Source organism: Lepidochelys kempii, chromosome 4 (genome assembly GCF_965140285.1).
Source record: "Lepidochelys kempii isolate rLepKem1 chromosome 4, rLepKem1.hap1, whole genome shotgun sequence".
In the NCBI taxonomy this organism is placed as follows: Eukaryota; Metazoa; Chordata; order Testudines; family Cheloniidae; genus Lepidochelys; species Lepidochelys kempii.
Genome location: NC_136383.1, coordinates 6,818,022 through 6,843,299, shown reverse-complemented (window position 1 = coordinate 6,843,299; position 25,278 = coordinate 6,818,022). Strand labels below are relative to the sequence as shown.

The 25,278-nt window shown below is 44.7% G+C and overlaps 1 protein-coding gene across 1 annotated transcript in view; it reads left to right on the top strand.

Moving 5' to 3' along the window:
• The window catches only part of TECRL (trans-2,3-enoyl-CoA reductase like), a 123,124-nt gene that overhangs the window by 58,803 nt on the left and 39,043 nt on the right, over nucleotides 1-25,278 (top strand). The window contains exons 3-4 of the mRNA XM_073340004.1: nucleotides 7,619-7,663; nucleotides 13,243-13,346. Of these exons, the coding sequence (XP_073196105.1) occupies nucleotides 7,619-7,663; nucleotides 13,243-13,346 (149 nt within the window). The remainder of the gene's footprint in view (nucleotides 1-7,618; nucleotides 7,664-13,242; nucleotides 13,347-25,278) is intronic.

The following is a 25,278-nucleotide window of genomic DNA, read 5'->3' as shown; positions in this document are numbered from 1 at the left end:
CAAGAAGGATGTAGATTAATTGGAATGAGTTCCAAGAAGAGCCGTGAGAATGCTTCAAGGACTAGAAAACAAGACGCAAGGAGCTCAAGCTATTTAGTGTAACACAGAGAAGGTTAAGGAGTGACTTGATTACAGTCTATAAGCACCTACATGAGGAACAAATATTGGGCTCTTCAGTCTACCAGAGAGGGGTATAATACGATCCAAGAGCTGGAAGGTGAAGCTTGATAAATTCAGACTGGAAATCAGGCATAAATTTTTAACACTGAGAATAATTTACCATTGGAACATCTTACCAAGGATCATTGTGGATTCTCCATCACTGACAATTTTCAAATCAAAATTGGATGATGTTCTAAACGATCTGCTGTAGGAATTGTTTTGGGGAAGTTCTCTGGCCTGTGCTATACAGGAGGTCAGACTAGATGATCACAATGGTACCTTCTCGCCTTGGAATCTATGAATCTGATTCGCCTCTCCCTGTTAACTTTGTCACCCACACTAATGCATTCCGGCTCTTTGTCACCCTCTAGTCACTCAAACACCTAAGAGGATAATAAGTTTGCCACTTCCTTCGAGCTAAGGGTATTGGTTCTTCAGCTCAGGCAGTGGAGATCAGAGAAACTAGGTTCAGTCCCTGCAGATGACCAATCCAGGAGTATCAAAAACCTCATCCTATTGGGTATTACTTGGTGGTGTGTATTAGTTTGGTAGGGCCAAATCCTGGCAAAACTCCCATTTGCTTTGAGAAGGCCAGGCTTAGCTCTGGCAGAGAGCTCCTCCGCCAGTGACAGTCGGTGTAGCCCTGTGGACTTCCATGCAGCTATGCCCATTCACGGCAGCAGAGTCTGTGACCCTTACTGTTTAAGAGGGCTAGGTAAATACTCCAGTGTCCTGATTGTATGTTTGTCTCTGGAAGGTCTGTTGTTCAGATGATATGCAGGACAGATTGAGATTTAAATGGAAATAATGTTAGCAAATGGGCAGAAGAGTGAATGCATGATCACATTCATGGCTTCTACTGGCCTCCTATATCAAACCGAAGCTCCTGTCTCTGTCTTCAAGGCTCTGCCTATCCCAGCTCCTGACTTTCTCTCTCTGCTGTTATCTCCACTGACTCCTCCAAGTTGCACAACAAATTGACTTCCTTTTCCAGTTCTCATATCTGGGCTTTCTTCCATGCAGCTTTCTCTACCTGAACCCTCCGTCCCCCCCGCCCTCCCAGAACTGATCTGTCCTAATGCCATCCTCTCTCCTCCAAGTCCCTCTCTCTAAATCAAATCCCTTCCAAATGCTTAATGCTTTGTCCCCCAGGTGTAGGGCCAGATTGTGATTCCTTACCTGTGTTGAATAGTACCTTACTGCTCAGATAACTCCTTTGGAGTAAGGTGCTATTCAGAATGGATTAGGGTATCAGAACCAGGCCCACTGAGGCAGTAGCTAATCTGATACCAGGCCCTCAAATCACTACCCAATAATCAAATAATGAGACCTTTAAAAAAAAAGGTAACTGTCAAAACACATGGTTGGTCTGTGTCACGGTTCAATAACTTCTCAACCACTGTTGTTGCTATGCAAATAATATATAACACAAATAATCATCAGAACAGGGAAAGGGGCAAAGGGAAAGTAATGGAGATTTTAAAATCTACAATAGGAACACAGGAATTGCCAGACTGGATTCAACCCAAGAACCATCCAGTCCAGTTTTCTGCCTCAAACAGTAGCAGATGCCGGATGCTTCAAAAAAAGGTGCAAGGAACTTCCTCACTTCTAGTAGGTAGAGATTGGTTTAAACCCTGAAGCCTGATGGTTAATATCCCTTCCAAACTTTGTTAGTATCTTTGCGTTATCATACCTTTTGAATCTCACTTCGTTGTTAGCCTTGATGGCATCCATGTGGCAATGAGTTCCACGGTCTAATTAGGTGTTGTGTGGGGAAAAGTGGTTTCATTTTCTCAGTTTTGAATGATTTTTCTTATGGATGTGTGCTTGCCTCTTTAGGCGTGGGAGAGGTAGAGACAGCCCTAGGTGGGCAAACTAGAGAAGGGCAAAGCAAGCAACCCGGAAAATGGAAATGATTACTCCATGAGCGCAGCACGTTGGTGGGCAGCAGCGGCTCAGCACACGCAGTAGCAAGGGCAATCATTTCCAGCCAGCACCAAAAGTGATGCATCCGATGAAGTGAGCTGTAGCTCACGAAAGCTTATGCTCAAATAAATTGGTTAGTCTCTGAGGTGCCACAAGTCCTCCTGTTCTTTTTTCAGAAATTAGTGTTCCCAAGTCATATGCCTGAGCGTCTAAATAAAACTACCTATTTGGCGGGAATGCACTGATGAGTTTTGAAAATCTCTCTGTAATCTCTACCTCCTGGACAAAACATGTGTCACCTTGAGTATTTGGAAATATTTCAGTAATCAAATAAGGCCAATATTCATACTGTTCAGGAAGTGTATTTTTTTTGTCTTGCCAATCCCTAATGCAATAAATACATCTTTGTAAAGGGTTCTGCACAGTGGTGAGCTGGAGCCGGTTCACACTGGTTCGCGCAAACCGGTTGTTAAATTTTGAAGCCGGTTTAGAACCAGTTGTTAAAGGGGTGGGCAAACTGTGGCCCGCGAGACCGTCCTTTCCGTCCCGCCTGAGCTTTCGGCTGGGAAAGCTCCCCTGAGAATTTTTACTCACCCAGCGGCACTCCGGGCCTTTGGTGGCACTTCGGCGGCGGGTCCTTCACTCGCTCCGGGCCTTCGGCAGCACACCCGGAGCGGCTGAAGGACATGCCGCTGAAGGACCGCCGAACACCCAGAGCGACTGAAGGCACCAGTTCTTCAGCTTCTGGCAGCTCATCACTGGTTCTGCATTGTAATTTTTGGTGGTAGTCAAACTTTTTAATCTGAACTTTGTGTGTGTGTTTTAAAAATGGCTTTTTGACAAAACAGAAATTGTGATTTGAAAAGTTTTTTTTTCGGGGGGGGGGCAGTGTTCATTTTCTCCATGAAAACCTTAAAGATGTCAAAGAAAACTGTAGAAGGTTCATGTCAAAAATTTTCCCTGGAAAAAAACTCATTTGTGACCAGCTCTAATAACTTGGCTTTTATTGTAATTCTGCTCGACCAGTGTGGTGTTTAGATTAATGTGCTGAGACTTTTCTGAGCCCCGTACAATGAAGCTTTGGTCCATAACCATGGCTATGAGGCTTTGCTGCAATACAAATAAATATAAGAATGATTGAAGGATTTCAAAGCGTGCCTTGTAGTGATAGATTCAAGGAGCTCAGTCTATTTAGCTTAACAAAGAGAAGGTTTAGGAGCGATGTGATTCGTTTATAGGTACCTACATGGGGAACAGAAACGTGATAAATATAGGGCTCTTCAATCAAGTGCAGAAAGGTATGGCGGGATTCAATGGCTGGAAATTGAAGTTAGACAAATTCAGACTGGAATTAAGTGGCAAATTTTTAACAATAGGAGTAATTTACCATTGGAACAACTTACCGAGGGTCATGGTGGATTTCTCCATCCCTGGCATTTTTTAAATAAAGATTGGATGTTTCTCAAGAAGATATGCTTTAGTTCAAACCAGGAACTAATTCGGGAAGTTCTATGACCTGTGTTGTACTGGAGATCAGACTAGAGGATCACAATGGTCCTTTCTGGCCTTAAAAGTAAAAAAAATATATTAAAAAAAATTATAAGGATGGGCACACTTGCTTTGCCTAATTTTATACCCACCCGAACAGCAAGGGTTAAAAGGTATGATTCAGACACACATGTTTTGGGGATTGTGTTTAGACAGTAATAGACGGCTCAGAGGAGGAACGCTAATGAAGAATTAAATGATATATAAAATTATGCATAGTACAAGGATATCCCCTTTTAACAAACTGGAGATTGTCTGCGTTGTTCTTCCAGCCCTAAAACATAACACGGGATTCTCTTTAGCTAGAATGTCTCTCTCTCTGGAGCCAACAGAGCCCCGTTTGACTTCCTTGAAACCAAAATGTCTCATTTCAGTTTCGACAAAACGGCATATTTTGCTGAATTGTCCTCCCCCGCCCCCCCCCCCAAATGTTCCTATCTGCTGTAATTATGGTAGCACCTATAAGCTAGTCATGGAGCAGGGCCCAGTTGTGCCAGGTACTGTGCAAACACAGAACCAGGAGATGGTTTCTGCCCCAACCACCTGAAAATCTAAGCAATTGACAACTCAGTCCCTGCAATATTCCACAGATTGTGAAGCTCACATGCAAAACATAAACCTCTCTTGCTCGTGGAACCTGAGAGTAGCTGAATAGCACAGTCAATTGAGATTAGCTGCATATCCTACTTAAACCAAAGGTCGTCTTGCATGGAGAAGGTGGAGTTGAAATGATAAGTCTGTTTATAAAGCAATGATGTGCTTGGGATAATGCACTGAAATGTAGGATTACATGCCTAAAAGCACTGCCTCTATTTGCCCTATTGAAGATTATGAGCTGTGCCTCAAAGCACAGAATCAGGCAAATTGTTTTTTATTGAAACATACAGTAATGCAGGGTGAAAGAAAAATCAATTTAGCACAAGCACATCACATTTTGGGCCCCAGTAACTATTGATATCTGCTGTCCTGGAGCAAATCATATCCTCGACACATCTGACAGCTGCTGTTTCTCTATCTTCCTTTTGTTATCTCTAATAGCCACGGTCTGTTCTGCTACCTTGAAAAAACTAGTTGGTACTTATTTGATAGATAGGGTTTTTCTTGTGCTTCTAGCATCAGTTTGTGGATAATGCTTTGGCCTGAAGAGATCAAAGCTAAAATTGATCTGTGTCACCAGTACACCTTGTGTAGTCCAATGCCTGTACTCTGCTACTGAACGCTCTGACAAAAAGAAAAGGAGGACTAGTGGCACCTTAGAGACTAACTAATTTATTTGAGCATAAGCTTTCGTGAGCTACAGCTCACTTCATCGGATGCAACTCTGACAAAAGTTACTCTCTCTGCCATAAATCAAGAGAATTCTAGGCTGCATTCTTATATTTTAGGGACTGTGTGCTGATGTGTGCATGCAAGTCTGTTGTCCACAGCTTGTCTAACTGCAGGAGCAGGGTGAATAATGCGTATTTTGCTTTCTTGGCTATTTTTAAAAGTAAAAAGAAATATCTGCCGGAAAATGGCAAATTTTCAGTGAATCAAAAAGTTGGAAAAAAATTCATTTCAGGTCAAACAAAACGTTTAATTTGACCCAAGAGAAACATGGTATTTCAATGTTAAGAATGTTTAACCTTTTTTAAAAAATAAAATAAAAAAAGAGGACATTTTGAAACGAAAAAGTTATTTTGACCAAAAAAATCAAAAACTGTCCAAATGAAAAGTTTGATATTTTTTTCAGATTTTTTTTCTTTCTAATAAAAAAAAACTGTCAGAAGCTTCATGAAACATTTCAGTATTAGTGAATAGTCATTTTTTATTTAAAAAAAAATTGGCCACAAAACTTTGTCCAGCTCTACCTGCTTGTACATTTTTATTAGAAGCTTTGTCAAACAAGGATTTTATTCTGCTGTCTTCTAACGATTACAAAACACCTTGCGTCTCTCCAAAGTGCTCAGCTTCCATCAGTTTCAGGTCGACCACCACTACCAATTTAAACAGCAACATAGTAACCAAATGATATTTATATCCTCCACTGTTCCTGTGTTTTCTCACAATAAAGAAATTTAGAATTTTGAGCAACTTTTCATGTATGTTAACAGATGTATCACAGCCCTAAAGAAAGGAATGGCTGTGTTTGAATTGAATGGATTGGCTAACTGGCTGGAAGGGAGAGGTCTTTCTACACCACGGAGCCAGTTTAAAGTCCCAGGGATTGCAGCTTTAGTTTCAGAAAATTTGACTCCTGATGTGTTTGTTGTTAAAGACAGGTTATTGCTTTGTGTCCAGGCTAGTGCATTTGGATCAATATTTATGCCCTTGCTGAGAGGAAGGTGAAATTACACATCTTTAAAAGACTGGCTGCTCCTCTAGGCCTTGTCTAGGAAAATAAGTTATGCATAGAAATTATGTTTGCTAACATGTTTCAAAACCACAAATGAAGACGAGGGTTTAACGGATTTAAAACACGTTAGATGGTTGTGATCAACCCTGGGGGATAGAGGGATGCAGCATTGATGAGAGACAGCTAATATGTGTTCTACATAACCTATATTACTTGTCTAGACATGGCCTTAGCAAACCACCCAGCACATAAGGTTTTGCCTCTAGAGCCTGATTTTAAGTGTGCAATTGATGAGGGTACCAACAGAAATCATCCAGAACCTCCCCCATTATTTTCTTCACAGGGGCCTTCTGTTTTGTTTTGACAGTGACTTATTTGACACATGAGGGGATTTTAAGACGAAGGAGAGAGTGTGCCTGGGTGACAATCCATGCTGGTTTTTCACCCTCAGTGAGACTGGACAGTTTTTATGTTCTTAAAAACAATTATATCCATTGCTTTTAAGTCAGATTTCCCATGGAAGTTCTGTAATCATACTCTGGGTTGTTTGGCCTTGTTCTCCATCCAGTCTGACTCAGGGTTGTGAAGGTGGATCTAGCTCTGCCAGCAGCCAATGGCTGCAAAGCACTGCTGGGGATCTCCAGAGGAGAGAGGACAACTGGATGTACCCATTTCCCCAGCAAGGTGTCCTTCCCCTGCAGTGGGGGAATGGGCGGTATAGGAGATCCTTCAGTGGTTCCATGCTACTTGATGATCCTCCTATATGGGGGAGATCTAGGGGCTGGATCAGGGGATTAGAAGCACTTTGCACTGGAGGAATGTCACAAAGTAGGGCCAAAGTTCCTCTTTTTTCCTTTTGAAATAGTATATTGCAGAGTCCCCTCTCCCGCAAGGTGGAGTTTGCAGGCTTGGCAGGTGGAAAATGCAGATGGTTGAAAATTTTCCATCCAAACTCTTTTATTTATTTATTTGTAATGGAAAAATTGGGGTTTCAGTATGTTCACAGATATCAGCTTTCCTCAACAGATATTTTATTTTTTGTTGGAAACCCCCAAAACTGAAAAAGGGGGTGAAAAACTGAATATGTTTCTGTTTTTAATCTGAAAACCAAAAAGATTGCAGAATTGGAGGGCTTGGGGGGGGCATTTTCCTCAAAAGTTTAAATTCTCACCAAACTTTTCAGCAGAAAATAAGTTTTTACTGAATTTTTCAAACAGCTCTAATAGAAAACTCAACTTTTTCCTTGGAAGTTGGGCAAGACTGATATGGAAATCAAATAAAAGTCTAAAAGCAACATGGACTCCTTCCCCCTCCACTCCATACACACAGACTCCTTGGTGCAATTATGCTGCAAAGCTTGGGCATCCACACATATGACACTCATCTGCTGATTGCACACTTGACATTCAAACCGAACCAACCAGACAGTTTGGGGGTGGGAAATTTCCCCTATAACTATATGTTCTGTACTGCATGTTCATTCCATATTTCCACTCTATTTGACTTTTAGAGTTAAAACACGTAGACAGTTTTATGGTCTCACAGTTCTAGCTATGATCTAAAAGGACACTGTTGCTACTAATAAGAAATGAGGTTTAGAAGCTACACCATGAAATTAAATGTAATTCTTTATGAATTAAATAGGTCCCCAGTGGAACCCTTCCCGTATTGGCCTGCGACTAGAACGCAGTAAGTATTTATTTGGATGTCAAACCACCTACTAGTATATTACGAATCTGTTAGCTGGTGTTTCTTCCTAACACTATTACACCATATGGGCTACGCCATTAGCACTTTTGCTAATTAATATGTATGACTAGCTAATTAGCTTCCCCTCAATTAAGGAATCTGTTTGAGGATTTTCATATTACCCTCACTCAGCATGCACCATCATGTCAAATATTAATATTAGTATGGGACAGCAGTTTTCAGTGGAAAGCTGCCAGTGCCACCATCAGGAGTGGATTTACCATGCAACAAACCATGCGGTGGCACGGGGCCCCCAAAATACAGGACAAATATCTGACAACCTGCCCCCGAGTCCTGGCCGGTGGTGCAGCAGGGCTCAGGCAGGCTGTCTGCATGCCATGGCCGATGTCCCCATGCCGCTGCCGGAAGTGGCCGGCTGCTGGCACATCTTTGCATGCCACTGGCAGGCACAGGAGGCAGCTTCGTGCTCTGCCCCCACCCCCGGGCAGTGCACAAAGACCCACTCCCACCCCCTCCTCCCAAGGGGCACGCAGAGACATGCCAGGAGCAGCGCAGCAGGGCTAAAGCAGTTCTCTGCCCGCTCTGCCTCCCTCTGTCCCTCCGCTCCACTCCCGGAAGCAGCCGGTATGTCCCTGCGTCCCCAGGGCGTGTGTGTGTGTGTGTCTGCACGCTGCCCCCTCCCCGAATGCCGACTCCGCAGCTCCCATTGGCCAGGAACTGTAGCCAATGGGAGCTGCAGGGGAGGTGCCTGCGGGCAGCAGCGCACAGAGACACCCCCCACCCCCCGCCTAGGAGCTGCTGCCAGAGGGGTGTGTGTGCTGGCCACTTTGGGAGCTGCACTGCCCACCTCCTGCACCCCAACCCCCTGCCCCAGCCCAGAGCCTGCACCCAAACTTCCTCCCAGAGCCCACACCCCCTCACCCCTTCTCCCATACCACAACCCCCTGCCCCAGCCTAGAGCCTGCACCCAAACTTCCTCCCAGAGCCCACCCCCTGCCCCAATCAAGGTACCTCATTTTATTTTCATTTACTTCCCATTACTTATAATATAGGAGAAGGAGGAAGGGGAAAAAAAAGGATGAAAAATGGCTGGGGGATGGGGGTGGGTGGACAAGAGATAATATTCTTTTTCTTGGCTGGGTCCTGAGGGTGGCCCCCTGAAAATGAAGCTGCTCACAGGGCCCCACAAACTCTAAATCTGCCACTGGCCACCATCATTGCTGACACCAGTCATCACCCTTCTTGGCAGCCTCAACAGGAAAACCGGGGAGGGCTGAATGAGCCATTGAGACTGGCCTACTGGTCTCTCTCATTTACATAGTTCTTGAAGGACATGGGCAGGGAGTGGAACTGGGATGGACAGTGCCCAAGCTGCACCTGTGTGAATCAGTAAAGGACTTCAGATGCCAGTGATGTCATCCTGTACCCTTTACTTCCACTGGTGCCTTCGCAGAGTAGTGGGCACTGTCTAGGATTCTCTGCTCCGTGCCTCCCTGCAGTTCCTTTGTTTTGGCCCTGTAGCTTTTTCCCCCCCCTTCCTGTGTTTGCATTCATTGCCCCTCATAATTAGTTGATCCTTGTCTTTCTGTAGCCCTCCTCCTCCTTTCTATGCAGGATGGCTGCATGTGGGGGGTTTTGGGTGGAGTCGCACCTATGTCTCTAGGGATCAAGTAGGTTAGACACTTTAAATGCATTGACTCTTCAGTTCCCTCCACTGAGCCATGGGCATTGTCTGAGGTGGTCTACTTTGTGTCCTCTTCTGGATCCCTGATTTTGAACCTGTGATTCACCCCTCCTTTTTTTCCCCATTGTTTGTCCCCCACCATTTAGGTGATCCTTGGTTTTCTTTGTGGCTCCTCTTTTGTTGAATGGGCAGCCATTATTGTTTCACCCACCGCTGGTGCACTTTATATGTACCTTTCACCCCACTTCCCTCCCTGCACTGTTCTGATGTGTCCCAAGCAATCTGTTCCCCTTTGTCTTTCATTTTCATAGATATTAATGTCAGAAGGGACCATTATGATCATCTAGTCTGACCTCCTGCACAGTGCAGGCCACAGACTCTCACCCACCCACTCCTGCGATAAACCTCTCACCTATGTCTGAGCTATTGAAGTCCTCAAATCATGGGTTAAAGACTTCAAGGAGCAGAGAATCCTCCAGCAAGTGACCCATGCCTCATGCCGCAGAGGAAGGTGAAAAACCCCCAGGGCCTCTGCCAATCTGCCCTGGAGGAAAATTCCTTCCTGACCCCAGATATGACAATCAGCTGAACCCTGAGCATATGGGCAAGATTCACCAGCCAGATACCCAGGAAAGAATTCTCTGTATTAACTCAGATCCCACCCCATCTAACATCCCATCACAGGCCATTGGGCCTATTTACCGTGAATAGTTAAAGATCAATTAATTGCCAAAATCATGTTATCCCATCATACCATCTCCTCCATATTTTCTTTGGTTTGGAGGTGGAAACATATCGAAGCATCCTCAATTGTGTGCGTGAATTGTTTGGGCTTGTGAGAGACTTGACCAGTTTGATGTTCTGTGTACGCAAGCTATTGTTGTTCCCAGGTTTAGGCCCTTTTGAGAGCTTTGCTTCCTCACACAGAATATCAACCTGGCCAACCCTCTCACAAGCCCAAACAATTCACACACACAATTGAGGATGCTTCGGTATGTTTCCACCTACAAACCAAAGAAAACAAAAGATAAAATGCAGACAGGACTACACTCTGTCCTTGTCCTGTATAAGGAATTCCCATTGAAAGGGACTTTTTATGCCAAAATGGTGAACAGAATGTGGCTCATATTTAAATGCAGCCAAACTCACCCATTAGTTTCAAATCTAGCCCTGTCCATACAGTGGGGCTTTCTTCGTGGGGTGTTCATCACTAGCCCATTGATTTCAGTGAGATTACTCTCAAGGAGTAAGGTACTACTCCATGTAAGTAAGGGTGGGAGAATCTCAGGCCTAGCTTGCAAATACTTCACAAAGTCAGAAAGAGACAAAAACCACTGGATTTTGCATTTGACAAATGCTCTACGGCCACCATTTATTACAAGCTAGATAACAGAAATAACAATAGCCCACTGAGTTGGAGGATATGTAAAGACACTTGGACTTGCTCCCAAAATATGAACCAAATTTTTGGAGGTTCAAATGGTTTTGTCAGTATGCTGTTAGTAGTATTCCAGTAGCAGCCTCTGACGGGGTTGGGAATCACCACCACAGCGCCTCCTGCTGGTCACTCTGGTAATTAGCTCAGTTCATGCAGAGTGCCCTCTGCCAGTAGTGTCCTGTCTGTCTCTCACCCTAGATTAGCGTCTCATAGAATCATAGAATATCAGGGTTGGAAGGGACCCCAGAAGGTCATCTAGTCCAACCCCCTGCTCAAAGCAGGACCAATTCCCAGTTAAATCATCCCAGCCAGGGCTTTGTCAAGCCTGACCTTAAAAACCTCTAAGGAAGGAGATTCTACCACCTCCCTAGGTAACGCATTCCAGTGTTTCACCACCCTCTTAGTGAAAAAGTTTTTCCTAATATCCAATCTAAACCTCCCCCACTGCAACTTGAGACCATTACTCCTCGTTCTGTCATCTGCTACCATTGAGAACAGCCTAGAGCCATCCTCTTTGGAACCCCCTTTCAGGTAGTTGAAAGCAGCTATCAAATCTCCCCTCATTCTTCTCTTCTGCAGGCTAAACAATCCCAGCTCCCTCAGCCTCTCCTCATAACTCATGTGTTCCAGTCCCCTAATCATTTTTGTTGCCCTTCGCTGGACTCTCTCCAATTTATCCACATCCTTCTTGAAGTGTGGGGCCCAAAATTGGACACAGTACTCCAGATGAGGCCTCACCAATGTCGAATAGAGGGGAACGATCACGTCCCTCTATCTGCTCGCTATGCCCCTACTTATACATCCCAAAATGCCATTGGCCTTCTTGGCAACAGGGGCACACTGCTGACTCATATCCAGCTTCTCGTCCACTGTCACCCCTAGGACCTTTTCCGCAGAACTGCTGCCTAGCCATTCGGTCCCTAGTCTGTAGCTGTGCATTGGGTTCTTCCGTCCTAAGTGCAGGACCCTGCACTTATCCTTATTGAACCTCATCAGATTTCTTTTGGCCCAATCCTCCAATTTGTCTAGGTCTTTCTGTATCCTATCCCTCCCCTCCAGCGTATCTACCACTCCTCCCAGTCTCGACCTATGTTGCTCCCAACTTGTGGCGTCCTCTTTGGGACACTGCCCTCCGGCAGTGCCTGCTGCTCCAGTCTCACCCCCTTCCGGGGCTTTGGTGTTATCAGCAGTCCTTCACCCCAGCCACAATGGCCAACCACACCCCCACAGTCTAACCCCTTTTGGCAGGGATCTGGTGCAGTCTGTGATGGCCACTCCTAACAGCCAGGTGGAAGTGCAAGGGGGGGACCCAGGGCCACCCTCTACTCTGGGTCCCGACCCAGGGACCCTTTGGTGGCAGCCTTCCTGCCTGCCCTCCTTCTCTCCCTTTGTCCATCTCTCTCCCTGGGCTGTTTCCCCTTCACACCAGGTAGGCCCTTTTTCTCAAGGACCACAGCCTGGCCCCCGGCCCCTCACCTAGGAGACAGACCTTCGCCCTCTGAAGGCCTGGGAGAGGCTGCCTGCTTTCTTCCTGGGCAGCCTTTATATAGGGCCTAGCCTAGCCCTGATTGGCTGGCTGTAATATTGGCCCTGATTGGCTCTAACAGGCCCTCCCTGATTGGCTGCCGCCTTGTGCAGCTGTTCTGGCCTATTGTAGCCCAATTTGGCATGGGGGTGGGGCACCGCCCCACCACACAGCCCCACTGATGTATAAATGCATAATGAGAGAGAGACTTTGCCCTAAAGAGCTCACAAGTTAAATAGACTAGAAGGACAAGGAGAAATAGATGAAGTAACTCAGCCAAGGTCATACAGCAGGTCAGTGGCCGAGCTGGGAACAAACCTCAGGTCTCCTTACTTTCAGTCCACTGTCTGACTAGGTCCAAGAAGGTTGACAGAGAGTTCTTGGGTTATAGGAGCTCGTCCAAACAGAAGCTGACTTCCTAATCGCTACTGTTCCACCCATCACTAATTACCACTGAGCATGAAAAAAGCAAACATTTGACCAGAAACAGTTCAGGGATTCAGAGACTGAGACATCGTCTCACATGGTGCCTTTCTGTGAAACCTTCCAAGGCATGGTCTAAAACTGCTTTACAAAAGGGTTTGTGCAATTATGAGCAATGAGTCCCCTATAGAGTAGATGAACATGAGTCAGCCACATAACAGCTGTTGTGCATTGCTTCTCAATGTGGTGTCATCTTCACAGGATAAAATCTAATACAAATCCTATGTGCGCTAGATGTGGAGAGTAAGACCTGAAAGCACCAAATACATCAGAAAACAAACGGCTTCCTTTTCACTTCAGGCCCAATTCATGGGGTGGAATGTGAATTGCAACCACTGCTTAACTCCTGTGTGTCTTGCATTTTATGGTGAGTCATTGCAGGGGATGTATTATTCAAACCATTTTATCTTGCTTCTTTGACATTCTAGATGGGCCCTATTTGAAGGATTCCGTTAGCATTCAAAGCTTGGCAGTTTCCTCCATCATTACTCTGTACTTTACAGATCTGGGTCAGCAGGTCAGTTGGACCACAGTAAGTATGTCCTTGTAACAATCAACACGATAGATCTTAATGTACAACACATTTCAAGCTTCAGATTGCTCCCACTTCCTTGGCCTGTCCTTCTCTACGTCAAATTGCATAATTATTTTATCATCCCTCAAACCCGAATTAAGTGATAGTCAGCCAAGTTATCAACCTAGTAACTCAGACATCTGATTAAAGATTAGAGGATGGACATAACAATAGTCCCTGAGGCAAAAAAATCAATTTTTAAAAACCATTTTATCTTATCGTAGGCTAACCAGTGAAGGACCTTTAACCAAAGATGTTTATTTACTGCACAGGCTCTTTGGGTTTCAGAATGAAAGGAGATACAGATATAAAACTTTACTAAAACAGGAAGATAATCTGATGTAGTAGCTCAGTGCATTTACCCATCAGTTCACCTGAAAGGGGAATAGGAAGGATCAGGCTATAGATTACGTTCTGAAGCTGACTAATGAAGCTAAGAATGCCAAGGTATTTTAACCTCTTTGATACGGAGTGCCACAACGACAGAATTAATTTTCAATAGATACTGAAATTTACTTTATGAAATAGCAACATAGTTATATTACAGTAACGCCTGCGGGAGGGGGCTGACTGATCATTGTGCTAAGCGCTGTACCAACACATAGTAAGAGGCAGTCCTTGCCCCAAAGAGATTACTGTCTAAATAGACAAGACAGTTAAAGGGTGGAGAGGAAATAGAGGTACACATCACACATCAGGTTGCAGAGGTGGGATTAGAACCCAGGTCTCCTGAGCTTAATCCAGTGCTCTGTCTACTTGACCATGCTGCTATACCCTGTGGCTTTTCTATAAGCTATGATATGTGATTTTTGAGAGCCCCAGACCCATCAGCAAACAGAGCTTTTGGGGGAGGAGAGGGGAATTCCTGGTTTTTGCATGTGGAAACATACGTTATTTAGAGTTGCTTGGTTTCTGAAAGTGATAAAAGGAAGTATGAAGTCATTCATAGCAATCAATACTCTGTAAATTACTTACACTTCTTTTAATATTGCACTTGAATTAGTTTTTAATTGCCATCAATGAGGAAGGACCAGATTCTCACAACCTTCCCCATACTGAGTATTCTACTACTTAGCAGTCAGAATTAAAGCCCTTCTCAATGGGCTAGTTGGAGCCTGCATGAAGGGCAGTGTGGAACTGCTGCCTCCCAGAGGCAGTCCTAGGATGGAATTGTGACTCAGGGAGCCACCCGCATCTTGGACAGGAAGGAGTGAATGACCACAAGTCTTAGAAGGGAACAGCTTCCTCTTGGCATGTGCCTAGGTAGCTACTCTTGATCCTCTCCCAGCCCTCTTGTTGGAGGGGCATGCAACAAGAAAGCAGGGCCTCCTCTCTGCACTAAGCCAAAGATCCAAGTAGGTTGAGCCAGGGCTTGGGAAGACAGGGGAATGTGACTGTCCTGCTCGCCTTGAGCATGGCCAGGGCCCAGTCTAGCCCACTGTGAGGAAGGCTGTGAGAATCTGGCCCTTAGTATTTCCATTTCTTGGTCAGAATCGATAGGAGAAGCTAATTGGTAGCTTGTAGCCACAGCCCTGCCACGGGGCAGGGGAGCACTGGAAAGATTCCCACCTTAGAGAAACAAAATGTTTCTTAGAGCTGCTCACTTGCACTGTGGGAAATTAATCTGTGACACCCCCCCCCCACAAGGGACACAACACACATCCCCCCTCCTCCCAACCAGATACTAGCCCTTGTGCTCCCTGAAATATACGGGCTGCCATTCTGGCTGGTTCTTACAAGATAAGTCTTGGCTGCCAAGCCTGGGCGAGCTTCGTACACGTGGAGCATCCCCATTGCACAGTGCTACCCGTGCCTGACCCATGTAACTGCACCCACGGTTCTGTACTAGCCCGTGTGCTGGGATGGATTTCTGGGGGCATAGCCCATGGTTCTTAGCGGTGCGTAAAAGCTGGCTACTCTTATTAATTCATTCACAGGGTGCTCTCTCTTACCTCGCAGGGAGCTGCTCTCTGTGGCAGGGACAGGGGACAATGCTTTATGAACATAACCTCCAAGTGGGGTTACTCATTGTTTATGCAGATAGTTCTGAAGGTGAAAGCAAACAGCATTTGGCAGGAAGAGCTTTTAATGAGCGTGTCATCCAGGAACTCAGTTTGCAAACCACCAAGTGGGCCATAGCGCACTCAACTGACTTCTCTACCTCTCCACTTCTTTCCTGTCCGCCACGCTTAGAAGTGGGTCTTCACATCACACCTTCCCCAGAAGGTGGGTGTGAGATTCTGGACAGCTGACAGTATGCCGGCAGGAGGATGTATTGGATGGCATCTCTGTATGCTGCACTTCCGCAGCCATTGAGCAGGCAACGGTTGGGTTAAGACACAGTGCAGAAACAGGGAGCAGTTAGACAGGAATATACAACCCCGATGGAATTGTGGGATAGCACTGGAGGACTAACAGCACCCTCGTTTGATTCACATGCATTCTCACTGCAAAGTAGGCATGTTGCAAGCCAGGGCCAGCTCTAGGCTTTTTGCCACCCTAAGCAAAAAAATTTTTGGCCACCCCCACTTTTTTTTTCATACCCCCCTGTCACCAGCTTCGCCCAAACTTCACCCCTTTCCCAAATCCCCAGCCCTGCCTCCTCCCCCGGGTGTGCCTCATTCCCCCCACATTGCTTCCTGCGGCTTCCCCCCCCCCCGCAACCCTTTGCCCTAGCTCACCTCTGCTCCTCCTACTCCCTTGAACAAGCCGCCACTCCGCTTCTCCCCCTCCCTCTCAGGCGAGGGAGAGGCAGCGCATTCAGGGGAGCAGGCAGAGCGGAGGTAAGCGAGGGTAGGGGGGAGCGCAGGAAGTAACGGGGGGAGGGTAGAGGAACCAGTTCCCCACCCCAGCTCACTTCCGCTCCACCACCACTGCCTCCCCCAAGCACACTGCCACTCGGCTTCTCCTCCCTCCCAGACTTGCCGCGCGAAACAGCTGTTTCGCGTGCAGCAAGCCTGGGAGGGAAGGGAGAGAAGCGGAGCTGTGGTGGCGCGCTCAGGGGAGCAGGCAGAGGCGAATTGGGGCGGCGGGGGCACATTTCTAGGGGCGCAGCAGGGCCGGCGCCGGAATGCCGCCCCGAGCACCTGCTTGTTTTGCTGGTGCCTAGAGCCGGCCCTGTTGCCAGCCCAGGCTGAAGTGGAATTCCAGCTCAAGCCTACAGCCACAGCTGTCCCTGTTAGCTCAGGCTTAATGCACCCTCCAGCCTGGGTGCGAAGTTTTTCCTGTGTGGAAAGATGGGAGAATTAGGGACAACATGTGGGCTCTAGCTGGGATAACTCTGTAGGGAAGACATGCCCACACAAGCTGACTGTGGGCAGTGGTCCCTCAGTGCCTCCCCTACACAGCTGCATAAGGTGTAATGGAGCAGCAATATGATCTGCCCCTCAGTAATCCAGGTAGGTAGCAATCACTGTGCATTACTAACCATTACTGCAAATCACTTACAGAACGGACCCATTTTGACTGTGCCTAAGCAATGAACTAGTGCTTTGCAGACACATCGGCAAAGGGCATGTTACTGCCCGACTTTTGTCCTGGACAAGGGCAGCTTCCGGGTCAGAGCTGCAAGATGGCACATCTCTTCCCTGCAATTTGTGATGGTCTTACAGTCCTAGCCCTCTAGGCTTTCACCTGTAGGCATTTGTAGCTGTTCTGCTGAATGAATGCCACATAGATTTCTGCTTACCCTGGAGGGCAGAAGGCAACACCCTGAAAGGTGCATTCTTCGAGTCTGAACTCAGAATCGCAGGAGCATCTGCCCAATATGCTCTTCCCTTTGCATGTTTAGTTCCACCACTTCAGCCAGATCGTCAACTGGTGTAAATCAGCATAAGTGTGTTGACTAGGGTTGTCAACTCTGACTGAAGCTATACTGGGAGATGTTTTTCCCCAACATGACAATGTCATTTTCTTAAAATAGCCTATTAAAATCTCCCAGATTGCTTTCAGTAATCACCAGGAGATCGATGCTGATTCTGGGAGACTCCAGGCCAATCCAGGAGGGTTGGCAACCCTAGTGTTGACTTCAGTGGAGTTAATTCAATTGACCACGTATGGCCCATTGACTTCCATAGAGCTATGCTGATTTACACCAGCGCTTCTGGTACTGTTTCATGTTTGTAGATTATTTAGTTGTAACAATAACTGAGTTTAATCTCTTCCTTCCCAGTGGTTTATGTCGCCTAAAACAGGAGCATAACCAAAGCTTAATTCCCCATTGTCAATAATGAATTTACAGCGAGGCATCAGTACCACAGGTGATAGCATCTTTTACTATTTAATTCATGTGTAGAAAGTCCTCTCCATGGGTTTCTCAATATTCATCTTACCACATTGTCATAGAATCATAGGCTTTAAGGTCAGAAGGGACCATTATGATCATCTAGTCTGACCTCCTGCACAACATAGGCCACGGAATCTCACCCACCAACTCCTGTAACAAACCCCTAAATTATGTCTGAGCTATTGAAGTCCTCACATCGTGGTTTAAAGGCTTCAAGATGCAGAGAATCCTCCAGCAAATGACCTGTGCCCCATGCTGCAGAGGAAGGTGAAAAACCCCCAGAGCCTCTGGCAATCTGCCCTGGGGGAAAATTCTTTCCCAACCCCAAATATGGTGATCAGCTAAACCCTGAGCATGTGGGCAAAACTCACCAGCCACACACCCAGGAAAGAATTCTCTGTAGTAACTCAGATCCCACTCCATCTAACATCCCATTACAGGCCATTGGGCATATCTACCGCTAGTAGTCGAAGATCAAATAATTGCCAAAATTAGGCTATCCCATCATATCATCTCCTCCATAAACTCATCAAGCTTTGTCTTGAAGCCAGATATGTCTTTAGCCCCCACTGCTTCCCTTGGAAGGCTGTTCCATATACTAAACTGTCTCAGTTCTCAGCAGGAGGAATATTCTTCCTCACTGTGCCATTAGTTTAAATATTCAGAACTTTTATGGTAGGGTTATTCTATAACAGCATACAGTGTATAAACTATTGCATTGTACAATAAAAAGCATTTAAAACTTTTATTTATTTAAGATTTATGGTTATTGATGATTATAGTAGTGCTCCATGGCCCCAGCCAAATGAGCTGCAGCAGAGATTTGAGCACCTGAGTGCACTGGCCACCGGGCTACTGGGTATTCTGTGGTGGGTTGGCCCCCTAAGCCGTTTTTTCATGAGAAAGGGCTGACTTGGTTTGGGCACCTGGCTCCCGGAGAGAGTTCACAGCTGAGAATCCCAAACCGAGATTAGCATCTCCCTTCAGACCATCAGTCAATCATCTAGAGGGCCAGATCCATGGGAATTAGGCACCTTTGTGAATCTGGGCCCTAAACCCCATCTCTTCCCTCTGCATTTCAGGCCTTTTGAGCTTAGACAGATCTCCACTCAGCTTCTTGGCTTCTGAGAATCCCTCTCTCTAGGCACCTAAGTCTCCCCATGCGGGATATGAGAGCCTGGGCATCTAACTTGGAGATGAAGATTCCACTTGGCCACAGGGCACCTAAAAGTTAGTCATTGCAACTCCTAAGCCACTTTTTGAATCTAACCCCAAGTTATTTAAGAGCCTAAGTGCCAACTTCAAAAATGACAAAGGCACTTTAGGACCCTAAATCTCATCAAAAGACAATGGAGCTTAAACTCTTAAGTGCTTTGCCACATGAAGTACTGTAACTGGGCCTCACCGTGCCACGCTGGGTTCAGCCTCCTGGCCCCGCTCCCCAGTGAGTCAGGACCACTTCTAGCTGGTACAACATCTATGCTCTTTATTCCTGTGTCCGGTCCCCACCACCAAGCTCTAACTATTTACAGGTTCGGACTAGCACAGGCCTCAATGGCACCAGGCTCCTAGCTCCCTCTGAGCCTACTCTCCTCTCCTGGTCTCCATCCCCCTGGGCTCACTTCCTCCTAAGCTTTTAGCCCCTGTTAACGAGGCAGGCAGGTGTGGCCAGTTTCCAGGCCAGTCCTAGCTAGTGGCCAGCCCCTACCCATTTCTCCTGACTGGGTGGCAGGAGCTGTTTAGGGCTTCCTCTGCAGTGCCCTGCCACCAGTACTCAACAACTAACATTCCCTCTGAGGACAGTTCTTCCCCACAAACTAGTCTCAACAGGTGCTGCCACGTGCTGAAAATCTGGCCAGTTGATTTAGATGCCTAAGTGGGTCTGGAGCTCTTTCAGAAGTTGGTCCTATGTGTTTTCCAAGCAACTAACATACTTTAGATTGCTATATAGCCACTCTTAAGAGGTTTCTTCTGTTTGATTTGGAACCAATTCCAAAGCAATTCCCCATTATAGGTAAAAGTGAATTATCAGACCAGTAGAATTTTGCATATCAGAAAGAACTTTTAAAGTGTAACCAGTGTATGTAAATAATATAAAATTAATAATTTTTTTCTCTCAGTTTATACAATAATATTCCTTTAAGAAATGTCAAGGGGAAATTGTTCTCTTCCAGCTGTCTCTTCTAGTGCTGGATGGATGAGGTAATATTTACTAGACCAACTTCTGTTGGTGAGAGAGAGAAACTGTTGAACTCCATAAAGCTCTTTTTAAAGTTGCCTACTGAGTTGGTCAGAAAATGGATTATCTGTCCCTCAAAACAATTTGAGATTTGTTTATCTGGAGCTGTTTAAAAAAATCACTTTTTTTAACAAAATGGAATTCTGGAAAAAAAATTGGTTCAGGTCAATTATTGGATTTTTTTCCCTAAAAGATCTGCTCTATGAACTATTTTTGAGAATTTCTTTGCCCTTTGCTAAGATGGAGGACAGACTAGATGGTCACAGTGGCCTTTTTCTTGCCTTAGAATCTGTGAATCAAAGCATTTTATTTCAATTTCAACTTGTTTTTTAATTTTTAATTTTGTATATATACAAGTTTTGAAGCCAAAAATCAAAACTTTTCACTCTAAAAATGTCAAAACAGGATAATTCAATATTTTCAAAACTTTTTTCAATTTTTTTTTCTAAAATAACATTTCTTCATGATTGATACAATTTTGTAAAACATTTCAGTTGAAAGAAAATGGCTTTTTCTTACAGGAAATTCCATCTCTAGTCTTTTCCCCTCCCTGTTTCTTCCGGAACTAAAATTAGCACAAACTTGTAATTTACTTCTGTGCAAGAACTGTTAGTTGTTTTTGCCTAGCACTGAGAGTAGAAAAGGTTAGTTTTCTGCAGCAGAGATGCTAGTGGGATCTGAGTTCACAGATCATTTTTATATGGCTCCTAAAAAAATGCTACCTTGGTGGGTTTGAATTCCTCATTAATGGGGTGTTGGTGTTTTGTTTAATCTGTGACCAATTTGGGGCCTAATCTAGTAGGCAGAGACCTCTTTTATATATTGCCTTGTTGTGTGGCTGACAGATAACAATACACAAGGCTCTTATTGTAAATCAGCCTCAAGCCAGTCCTCTGTCTATCTAATTCACGTTTTTGTTAAAACTCTCCTTATTTGGGCAGTGATTACACAATCAGGTTTAGCTGGGTCTGTTATCTAGCCACTAAGGGTGTCAGGCGCCATCATTATCCTCATAGTCAGAGGTGAAGAAAATATGATAAAAGCCAACTCAAAGAGGTGAGCATGAAGCTTTATTAATTTGCAGTTTAAGTCTGCCAATTTAATGAGGTTGTTAAGACCTGAAGACAGAACTTCATTTAGGCTTCTATTCGGCAATGTATTTAAGCATGTGCCTAAGTTTAAGAACATGAGTGCCATTGACTTCAAAGAGATTATGCATATGCTTAAAGTTAGGCAATTTCTTAAGTACCTTGCTGTTTGCGGGAATTAAAATGCTTGGTTTAACAGCAGAACTGGAATACATTTAGGGTTTGTCTATACATGCCACTTAGGAAAGTTAACTCGGATTAACTAACGGTGTGAATTTAAAGTGGATTAGTGGATTAGTGAAACGCCATTAAACCTCTAGGTGTATGCTTTTATTCTGAAATAAAGTGGATTTCATTTGATTTAGATTAATTCAATTTTTAATTAAAATAAATTAGATTACATCCAATTTAATTCTGAATAAGAGCATCGATGCAGGGGTTCCATTAATCCACTTTAAAGTTAATTCAGATTAATCTTTCTGAGGGTCCCCATGTAGATGCCTGAGATTGTAATGATTTAGATTATAAACTCTTTGGGGGCAATGATTGTCTTTTTGTTCTGTATTTGTGCTGTGCCCAGCATAATAGAGTTCTGGACCAAGACTGAGGTTCTTAGATATTAGTGCAACTCAAGTCATTAGTAATAATCAGTCACACTGTTCTAAGTGCAAGAAGACTTTCATTCTCTGACTTGACTTACTACTGCACACTGCAATGGATGTCTGTTAATATAAATAATACAGTTGGTTGAAAAATGGGAATTATGTTTGATGGGAATTAAATTCTTTTGACCATTTCCCATAAAAAATCATTTTTGACAGACCACTGAAACCCCCTTTTTTCCCCATTTTTGAAAAATTGTTTTTGTTTAAAACAAAATGTGTTCAGTAAAAAAATTTCAGCATCTGAAAACCAAGAAAAAAACAAAAAACATTTTAACCAGAAAATGGGGAAAAATCACAGAAAAAATTAAGTTTGGTCAAAGAAACATTTTTTTTACTTTGGCACCCCCCGCCCACACACATAGTCTCTAATAAATAATGGAAACATAATGAGGATAATAGCACTTTTTGTCTTAAGCCTGCTTTCCAGACTAATCAATCTACACCACACGCCTTTGGGGCAGATAAGTAATGTAATTCCCGATGTAGAGACATGGGAAACTGAGACAGAAACGTTAAATGGTTCCAAAACAACAAAGTATACTAGCTATAAAGCTATCCCTCCCCCTGCTCCCATTCATGTCTGGGTAATGCAACTCTGTGCAGGAGGAGAGGACATGGTTTATTGAAAGGATCAGGTATTCCTGTTCCCTGAGAAAGGAAGAAACAAGTCACCTGGTTCTTCTCTTGCTTATATAACCCACACCCACTGAGCATGCACTCTCCCCTGCTAGTGATGGCTAGGTTGATGCGTGTGCTCTAGCCTTGGTTAATCAGCTGGGGTCATTTAGCTCAAACAGGCGTGTGTTTCATGATCCCAAGTTCCCAGGTTCAGTTCCCCCCCTGCCAACAACAACCCATCCTGGTGAGTGGTGGTAAACTGGGAGTAATGCCACTGAATAAAGACATGTGAAAAGTACTTCACTTAGGAAGTAAAAATCAAATGTACGACTACAAAATGGGGAATGACTGAGTAGGTCGTAGTACTGCTGGAAAGGATCTGGTGGTTATAGCGGACCACACACAGATATGAGTCGTCAATGCACTGAAGCTTCAAAAAAGGCTAATATGATTCTGGGATATATTAACAGGTGTGTTGTATGGAAGACACAGCAGGTATCTGTCCAGCTCCACTCAGCACTGGTGAGGCCTCAGCTGGAGTACTGTGTCCAATGGTGAGCATCACAATTTAGGAAAGATGTGAAGAAACTGGAGAGCGTCCAGAGGAGAGCAACAAAAATGATAAAAGATTTAGAAAATCTGATTTAGGAGGAAAGGTTAAAACAACTGGGCATGTTTATTCTTGAGGAAAGAAGACTGAGGAGGGGCCTGAGAACAGTCTTCCAATATGTTAAGGGCTGTTCTAAAGCAGACAGTGATCAATTGGTCTCCATGTCCTCTGAAGATAGGACAAGAAGTAATGGGCTTAATCTGGAGCAAGGGAGACTCAGGTTAGATGTTAGAAAAAACTTTCTAACTCTCTGGGTAGTTAAGCTCTGGAATAGGCTTCCAAGGGAGATTGTGGATTTCCCATCATTGGAAGCTTTTGAAAACAAGTTGGATGAACACCTATCGGGGATGGCCTAGGTTTACTTGGTCCTGTCACAGCACTGGGGGCTGGACTTGATGACTTCTGGAGGTCCCTTCCAGCCCTACATTTCTCTGATTCTATGAAGTCTGTGTAAAGAAATCGGGGTATGTAAGAAGAGAATCACACTCCAAGCCCTTACGTTTCAATGTATTGTGAGAGGAAGTTGCTAAATCACCAAAGAGCGGTGGTTCTCAACCTTTTCCATAACAGGACCATCTCCTTCTCTCTAGTCCAGACCTGTTCAGGACCCCTCTCCCAATGTGGCCATGTGGGAAGATACCTTGATACCTGTTTGGGAACTCCTGGGGCAGGGCTGCTTTCCACAGGTTGAGAATCTTTGCCGTAGAGAAAGCAAATCATGTGGCTTGGACTCAATGTGAGATTGTGAAAGAGGCCAGGGAATGGGCTTGTATACAATACCACAGTCCAGAGGTCATCATTTGGTAAGAGGCAAGACAAATGACGTGCACAAAGTATGGGGAAGTAACGGGGGAATAGGGGTCCCAGCAAATTTGTGTGGTCAGTGTAAAGAGGAGAAAGAGAGAGCAGTAAATGAGATGCTGACAGGATCAATGAATGGGAGAAAATGTGAGATCAAGATAGAACGTGAGCTGATGGTTGGGAGGATAGGCCAGTGGATGACTGGAAGAGTGAATCATAAATAAGCCTGGGCCTGTGGATTTTGTGGCCAATTTGATGACAATTATGTGGCAAGGCCCTCTGATTTCTGTAATGCACCACCAAGGAATTCTGGGGTAAACTGAAAACTCTGCAGTAGTGACAATAGCAAAAGAACATACAATGTTATTAACTAGTTCTACATGCTTAATGTCCTTAGTATACAATTGTCTTAACATTGACTAACACAGGAAGGTATCAGAAAGCTGCATTTTGACAAAGCTTTCTGATTTGTTACACCCATTTACACCACTTGAGAATCTGGTCCCAGAAAGTAGATATGCTGAATAAGAAGGTGTTTTGTTTTTTTTACAGTCACTTTTCTGATCATAATTTTGAGACACAAGTGACCTCCGTTCTAAACAGACGCTTGGTTCATGGCTGAGATTTCTGATTCAATTCATAATGTTACATATAATGCATGTTGCTTTACTTTGGCACAACTGGACAAGCCATGAACTAATGCGTGTCAACACTGTGAACTTTGAAATGTAGCCTTCTGCAAAGGCAAACTGTACACACATGGTTGTTTTTTTTTTTTTCTTTAGTTAATGAAGTTAAATAGTTTTCAACTTCCAGAGCTATCAACAAAGAACAGATTGAGTTTGCCTGACACTGTATATAATGGTATAATGTTGTTTAGGCCTTTCTTTGGCCCACATACACTCTCGGCCCTTTGTTATTGCCCAGCAGCTGCAGAGAAATCTACTGATAAGGGAAGCGGGGACCTTCCTGCTGTTGAAATTGGCCAACTGGCTGATCATAATTCATCAGATGCCAGTGCTAATAAGGCCAAGTAGAATGCTGTGATTGTTTCTCTCTCTGTGTCAGGAGCAAAAGCCACAAGCATATAACTAACCTTGCCAGAATGTCAGTTCTCCAGGAAGGCAGCTGGGAGCGTAGTGAATTTTAGGACAGGCAAATGTTTTATGCACTGTTGAGCATAGCACATGTGCAAGAATGGGTGCATGCATATTAAAGGCCCTCCCGTGGGTTGTTGTTGTTGTTGTAAGGGCAAAGACAATGTAGACAGAATTCCAGGGCACTAAAGTAGCTAACTCATTTTCCTAATTGCTAAGTGCTGATTTCTATTCCCTGACTCAGAGCGGTGCTTTCCTCGACTGAAACCCATGAGATTACTGAGAAGGTGGGGTGCTACTCACTTTGAGGAAGGCTGGTAGTCTCTGGCCATCTGACCTGTCTATATTTGGATAATTTTGTAGGAACTGAGGCTCAGCAGGGTGGATTTCCAAAAAACGTTCAGCGCTGGTCTACCTCTGGCTCCTGTTGATGTTGATAGTTTTACCATTCATGTCATTGGGAGCAGAGGTAGGCCAACACTGTGTC